Here is an 8112-nt window from a genome sequence, read left to right as displayed (position 1 = left end):
GATGAAATAAAGATGAAATAAACACTTCTAAAAATTTTTTTTTTATTTTATTCATGGTACAAAAGAAATATTTTCTTCCTATACCCCAATGGATTGTCGTATGTAGCCCCTAGAGCACACGCACCCCACTTTGGACACCACTATCTTAGACCTCACAGCCAATGCTAATGCTGATCTACCTCATAAGCACACATGTTCACGTTTACAAGTGATACATCTAGAGAAGCCAGCTAACTGAAAAGAAGTTCAGTAGTTAACGAATCCCTGGTGGAACAGACTGTATCATGCAAAATCACTGAACTGTCTCTGTACTTTGCAAATAGTTGCAGGAGAATTTGCTGAGGCATAATAGATAATTGTTGATCAAATTTGGTAAGAAATAGAGCATTGGCCAGAGTAAGCGTAAGTATATTTACAGAGTCACTCCAATAAAGTAGCTCCACAGTACCTCCATCCACTGCTTATTGACAGTTAACTATGGTGCATAGTTTGCTATGGGATGGTAGGTGTTGCTTTGTGATTTAAGCAACTAAGAAAATAGCAAATTTTCTAGTAAGACAAGAACTGTAATACTTCAGTTACAGATTCATCAGGAGGGCAGAGTTTTGACTGAAGATCAAAACTACAGGTTTACTCTAGTGTTGTGCTTCTCCAGAGCCCCCAAACATTTATGGAGACATAGTTTTAAGTCTAGAAATTGTTTAGTTAGCGTCACAGTCCAGAAGTTTAATGTTTTGCATCCAGCAGATTCCAAAAGAGGTAATAAAGGCATCCTTTAAGGAATCTTCTCCGATGTTAAGACCTGAGAAGCATGGCAGCGAGCCTAAAAAAGGGTGGGGAGTGGGGAAAGAGAATCGTTTAATGAACGAAAAATACCACTTTAAAGAGCATTTTCCAAATTAGTAGTTTAGTAAGCTTAATGAGTATAAGGGGTTATATTTCATCTTAATTAAATGGGAGCTTTCAAGACAAAATTCTAAGTAATTGATATTTTTAAATATAAATCAGATCTTTGAAAAGAGGAAAAAACCAAAACCAAAGCACCCCGCACAAATCCCATACAACACTCTTCCTTTTACCGTGTCCTGAATTATAAAACTTTTGCCAGCAGGAGCAAAAGATGATGGCTGCGTTTCATTGCTATTTCTGACATGTTCAGGGCCAGAAAACACTTAAGACGATATCTTATTTCAATATACAGATGTTAAATACAGTCGAGCAGGTGACTCAGTCACCACTTATTTCATAGTTTAAATAAAAGTCTGTCCTGATGCTTGAACATGCTGAATGGTGCTGATAAGACACCAAAGAATCGGAACATCAGTTCATTGGAATCAATTTGTTAGTGTAGGAAGGAGAAAGCTTAAGGAACAAAAATCACATCTGACATTCAGCTGAAAACTTCTAAGGTCTTAGAAAGTTACAATGCCCAAAGTGAAACATGTGGATAGGATTTATAAAAATGCTGACAGCTCAAACATGTAAATTGCTCAGACGTGTGTTTTGAATATACGAAGTTCTAAGTACTTTCAGAAAGCAGAACGCACTAGTCCTAGTGCCCAAGCTGAAGAGACATTGGATGGTTAGGCCTCAGTATCTGTGTGCCTTGTATTTCAACTATCAAAGGCTGATAGACACCACATAGCTTTACAAAGGTGCAATAAAACCCCTATGGACTATGAATACTTTGTAAGTACCTTATACGCCCACAGTAAATTACTTAGGAGAAGGTATTGTAAGAAAATTAAAAGAAAAAAAAAAAGAAGCCTAATTTACATGTGCAAACGGCTGCAAGCTTCACAAAAGACTTCGAAGTTGTCAGTTACATCAGGGTGGCATGCATTGACATGCAAAACTTTTTTGGTATTGATATCCTGTGATTACTCAATTCAGAGAATAAGCAGAAAGTAGCAGAGAAGAACAACGAACGAGGAAAGTGATGAGATGAAAAAAATTCACCATGGAACCATATATGCATATGCATTTGAGTATTAAAGAAGAGATGCAGATTCTCTTAAATTTTCTTAGAAACTATTTTCCGAAATACTTACAGCTTTCTCTTCCAATGAGAGTACACCATCTACTGCCACTATCTGGTACTGCTTTTCTTTTAAGCTACCCACAAATCTCCGAAGTAGTTTGAGACTAGTACCATCACTGTTTTGTTTTAGCAATTTCTGCATTTCTTGGGAAGGACATCCTGGGTCAAACAGTAGCAAACATAAGGTTTTATTCTTCTTCTCTTCTATTCCAACAACAGTACGACTATGACCTAATTTCAAAATAGTTTTTCAGTATTTTAAAAACACACAAATCCCACTTACTTCCTCGTAGCATACTACTTATTTTCAGATCAAGGAAGATACTACTTGAAATTTAGAAAGGTAGTTTAAGTACAGAGCAGAGGTCACAAAGTTGAGATCCCAGTCACACCCAGCTCTTCCATCCAATAAAAATACAAACTTTAATGTTGCTTTTACTAAATAAAAAAATAACAGGAAATACAGTCATGCCTTCAGTTAAATGAAGGAGGAATGTAAAACGCTGCTCTGAATTGCAGCACGTATAAAGAAAGATAGAGAACAGGAAGAAAGCAGCATATTGTGATACTGACCTTGATGTTGCAAGTAGATAGGTGGTTTGGAAGTACACACTACCTTTGCACCACCTTCATTATCTGTAGAATAGTAACGCAAAACCCACTCAAATAAACGAGGGTGTGTACCCATAGAGCCAGTCGGTTTGTGAAAGTCAATGATTTGACACCTACAAACATTTAGAATGAAAACAACAATAAAATTTCAGGCAGGTTGTTTGTTAAAAACAACTTTTTCACCTCTCAGTCCCTTCCTCCTGTACCAAGAATTGCTAATTGTAAACACAGCAATTCCAGGCGTCAAGTGGTCATTACCTTTTTTTTGTTAAGTACAGGAGTAGGGGACACATAATTACAAAGCAATGCAACATATACTGTTCAAAACTGAAAGCTTTATTCTGTAACAAGAACCACTCTACTCTGTTCAGTCTAACAAGAACTTGTGAAGCTTGCAAAATTTAAAACGTTTCATTTTTTGTATAAGTGATACATGTACACTACAGAATCCAATTAACAGCTTTCATAATTATGCAAGTGAATAGCTGAAATTCAGATTCTTCTTGAGAAGAAACTTCTAGCGAAATTAAGTTTTTAATCAATGTTTGATTTTATGCATATGTGGCATAATTCTTCACCAAGTCTCAATGATCTAAGTAGTTATTGAATTTAGGTATCTGAATAAGTAGTTACACAGCTTTATGCTGCGCTAAATTAGATCTGTTTATAGGTTGATTAAATTTAAAGCCACTAAGGTGGCTTTGTCATCACGCTGTTGGCAATTCTGACCTTTAAAGGTACAGCACTTAAATCAGCACTTAAAAATAACAACAAAAAAGCAGTATTTACTTTATCCTGAGACTGGTTAAGAGTGAATAAATTTCACATGCTCCTATCCATGCTTTGGAACCATGTAATCTGTTGTTGAAGTGAGATGCTCCATGAGGATCAAAGCCTTCTCTCCAGGCATCTTCAATCATGGACTGAATCTTTGGTATACTAGGAACTAGCGTAGTATCTGGAACAGAAAAGCTTTTGAATTGTGGTTACAGTTACTGAAATAGTCTATTAATTAAAAATATTCAGCTTCTTTTATAAGAGGCAGTTAATGTTACAAAGATGCAGCAAAAAAACTAAAGCTAAAACTTCAACCACATCATGCCTCGCCAGTATTTGCCCCTCTGATTCTTTCCACAGTAAGTTGCGGTGGTATAACAAGCATTTAATAGGTATCATTGACCTAGTAAGCCTTGCTGTGTACAAGAAAAGGTAAAACATCAGTCAGTAGGTTGTCATCCGAGGTACGTGAAACAAACAGGCAGCGTTTTGTTTAATACCTCTCAAGCAGTCATTATACAAGCTGTTTTGCAACAGTGAGGAAAGGAGCATTTGGAAATTCCTGTAACCGCAACCCCAGCCTCTGTCGCCCAAAGATGAGTGGAAGTGATCTACTCCTCTTGAAAGCCATACATGCCTCACATCTTTGTTTTCATTCTGATAGTATTTGCACAATGCTTCAATGACTCCTAAAAGAAGACCAAATATAAAGTTTATCTCTAAAATGAACTACAAAATTTGACAGAAAAAGATTCTTTCTCCAGCTTGGAACAGATACAGGTTAAGACAATTTATTTTAAAACTTCTAAGTGATCCTACGTTACATCTAGAACCCAAATCACAGAACTAGTGGATATTGCACGTGTTTCATTTCGATGGTCTTTACTTTGATAAATTTAGGTACTATGAAGCTTTCAGAATTCAAGCTATTTTTTCACTGCTGCTACACAAGGAATATTTTAAATTAAACAGCTTGTACTGCATTATAAACTATGATATGCACAGGAACTATTACAATGAAACAGGAAAAGAAATGTCACCAATAAAGCATTTCTGTACCACTGCCACCTCCAGTACAACATCCCCTTAAAAACATGGAAATACATATGCATACTATGTAATTCTTTTATTCTCCCCAAATTACTTTTCCTGGAGAAACTAAGACAAGAAAAGGAATGGCACAGAATGAGAATTACTGTAAATATTTTTTAAAAATCCACTTGCAGGATATTCCAAATCCTCCTTTGTTACATGAAAGAACATGCTTGGGAATGCTCTCTCCAATTTTTATATTGCCATGCTATTGTGAAGACAATCATGCCATAGCCATCACAAATTATTTTCTGATTTCCTCTCTGAAGTCTAAATCATTACCAAGAATGAAAACTTTATTATTTCCACTCAATACATTTTACAGAAGAAATTTTATTTTACCTATCAACAACCAAATGGATATTTTGTAAGCTAGAACTACTAGCAATAAGCTAAAAGACCTTTGCACTATGGTCTTGGCAAGTAAAGACAAGGAAGCCTTTTGAAAGGGACATAGAAATCCATCAGCACTGTATTTTTGTACCAATTATAAAACATTTCAAAGAAGATGTATCAAGTAGATGTCTATTCCTCCCAGTCCCTTCTTGGACTCTGTGATCAGATGAACACTGTGCTTACCTGGGACCAGCTTACATGATACTACAACTAACTGAAACACAAGATAAAAAGCTACTAAATTTTAACAGCTACACTAGGTTAGAAACCAATGAGTACTAAGTAGTAAACAAGGATACACTCAAGGACAACCAACTTGTAATAAGACATTTGCATCTTATGATACATATTGTATTTGGGTCCTTAACCAGACAACTTGGTTCCAAGGTTTCATAGAAAAAAAGAAAAAAAAGAAGAAAAAAAAAAAAAAAGAAAAAAGTCTTCAGGTTAGAATAAAGATTAGAAATATACCAAGCTTTAATTTCCTTACTTTAGTTTAGGACTAAAATGGTACAGACTGATCTAGAAAATAAGGATTAGAATTAGGATGTAACCAATATTAAACATCCAATTATATGCTTTGTTAAAGACAGATTGGGTCACTACAACCTAGGTCTAAAAAGTACAGTCTTAGTTGTATAATTTCAGCATTTACCTGAGGTCTTTGTCTTCCCATCATCTATACCAAAAGCCAAACATTCCATCATGTCAGCTTTTCTCTTGTGATATTCAAAAGGCTGCATCGTTCCTCTATCAACTTCCCTTTCCATATTCTTTAGAAATTGCTGCTTGTAGCCTCCAGAATTATCCAAGCCATACTGTCTCTGTTAGGGATGGAATGTGCATGATTTAAATCACAGTTTTAAAATTCACCTTTTGTGCATGCAGCTTCTCGAAATCACTATCAATTAGTTTGAAAAATAGTGAACAGTGACACATAAAAACTTGAGATTTGTGATATTTTAGAGCTGAAGGCCAAGCTTCACTCCTGAATAGGAATGTGGGACTAGGAAAGCCACACCTGGAAGAGCAGGCACATCCCTCTGCTCCCTCTTGGGCAGACAGCCATTGGTACTAGAGGCAGTCAATGGCCAGGAGGTAGCGAAAGTGGGAAATGAGCTATCAGGACTGTCAGATGGGAGGGAGAGGGAAGCAGGACCTAGCAGGGAAGTGGTCACTGGAGCAGGTGATGGTATGCAGGAAGAGGACAGCCAGGATGCTCAGGGCCTCAGGCACTCTGCCAGGGAATATGCTCCAGGCTGCATGGCAAAGCAGAGCACTAGAGCTGGGTGGAGCACAATACGAGGTGGCAGGCATGCCAGGGTCCCTGGTGAGAGCAGTATGGCATGCACAGGGAGCACCCTGCCCCATCCTGAGCCAGCACCGCTCAAAGCAGTAAAGCCAAGCAGCTCAAGGCAGGCATGCCCAGCACCTCTGCCAGGATTGGGGTTGCCGAGAGCTTGCGTTTGCCTGCAACCCACTCCTGCACCACTATCTCAACACAGCCTGTCTGATTGCACAGGTCTGACCTGGTGTGTTCATTCCAGGTCATGACAGTTCTAAGTACTCAGCTTCTAACAGCACAACTGTTCAAAATTTTAGCATATAGAAATATTACTGTACTTGCAGCTTTTTAAATTCTTCCCTCTCTCGCTTCTCTTCTTCTGATCTCTGCCATTTATCTTCTTCAGTTTGGAGTCGCTGAGCCAGTTCTAGATCTCTTATGTTTCCACCTACCCAGGAATAACATTCCAAAGAGAAAGGACTTGATCAAGAGGTTAACAATGCTTTGATGGATCCAGGCATTAATTTTAGGACTATTTTGAGCTATTAGCAACGAACACTGAACAGGACTGACTGCATTCAGTCTACCAAGACACTTGACTTGGACAAAGTTTATGCAGAGTTACAGAAGCAATTACTTGGCAAATAATGCATGTACCTCTACTACTAAGAAAACAGCTTTTGTTTACTATGTGTCACTTCAATATTAGCAAGAAGTCCCAGTTTCTTGAATACCACACACTTCTTAGCTTCTAGGATCACTACAAGCAGTCTCATAACAAAGTGACAAAAACAAATTTAGGATCAGAGAACTGAATAGGGAATCTCTAGGATTTTATTAGCCATGCTAATAAATAGAATTAATTTTGATTCCTTTATCACTATGACTAATGAATCGGCTAATTTAGAGAAAAGAATTGAGAAAAAATTTGATGTTTTTGTAAGCTATAGGTTTTCATCTCATCACACTGGAATGTGCCACTCTAAATTACATGTATGAAAACCTTCTATAGAGCTAGGAAAAAAAAAATATAATATGGCTGTCTTTTAAACATTTTTCGCTCTAAGTTTTAGTTTTGGCTAACATACAGTGCATTTACTTAATAAGCACGCATAGACAAATATTTCTTTTAGCGTGTGTAATTAAGTAGAGCACTTGGGCAAGTGATAGGGCTTGCTATTAACTATGTTAACTTCCATTATGTATGTGTCTAGTTCTTTTTTTAAGTAAGGAAATACTTTGTTTAAATTTTGTCTGATATTTTATACTGCAACATGCAAGTATTTGTAAATGCTTTCAAGTATTATCAAGCCTGTATCCTTTCATGTACCTTCCGAAAAGCTTTGTTCCTCTAAGTGTAAATCCACATGTTCTTCAAGAATCTGAATGTTTGTACAGGTAAGACTGCACATTGGACATTCATATAGCTGTTCACCATTTCCTCTGTCTGAAAAAGAAATGCAGTTTCTTGATTAATGCAATTCCTGTTTTTTGTGAGAATCACCCCCCTAATTGATATACAATCTGAGACAAATAGACAGTAAAGAATTTTGTGTTGCCATTGAAATTCCCCAGTGAAAGGCAGCAAATTCTAAATGGCTGTTACTGTCTTAACCAACTAAGAATTTGTATCTAAATACCTGACAATTTTAAGACATATTTTCCTTCTTTCTATTAATCAAGTTTAGCCCCACTTTACTCATAGATCACAATTTGCTATGATAATATTTCTACTAAGAAATACTTAATCTGAAACATCAAACTGTTAATGAAAAGATCTGCCCTGCTAACAGAAGAACACTTGCTTACAAAACTTTAATATTCATGTGATAACACAGCAGTTGGTGGGCAGAAAGAATAACGTTAAACGTTCTGTCATTCTTATTTTGTTGGTCTTCCTGCATCTCCT

General features: G+C 36.8%; 1 protein-coding gene across 1 annotated transcript; it reads right to left on the bottom strand.

Moving 5' to 3' along the window:
• Positions 1 to 775: 775 nt before the first annotated feature.
• On the bottom strand, positions 776 to 7650 carry ZUFSP (zinc finger with UFM1-specific peptidase domain; the record flags this gene model as incomplete). The annotated part of the gene is made up of 8 exons (XM_009584838.1): positions 776 to 823; positions 2052 to 2272; positions 2615 to 2766; positions 3443 to 3611; positions 3931 to 4119; positions 5574 to 5742; positions 6542 to 6651; positions 7534 to 7650. Coding segments are annotated over 8 exons (1175 nt in total), but the record flags the coding sequence as incomplete, so codon positions are not given.
• Positions 7651 to 8112: the final 462 nt, after the last annotated feature.

This window comes from Fulmarus glacialis, unplaced genomic scaffold (genome assembly GCF_000690835.1).
Source record: "Fulmarus glacialis isolate BGI_N327 unplaced genomic scaffold, ASM69083v1 scaffold47849, whole genome shotgun sequence".
Taxonomy (NCBI): Eukaryota; Metazoa; Chordata; class Aves; order Procellariiformes; family Procellariidae; genus Fulmarus; species Fulmarus glacialis.
The sequence above is the reverse complement of the archived record's forward strand: the minus strand, read 5'-3'. Positions and strand labels throughout refer to the sequence as shown.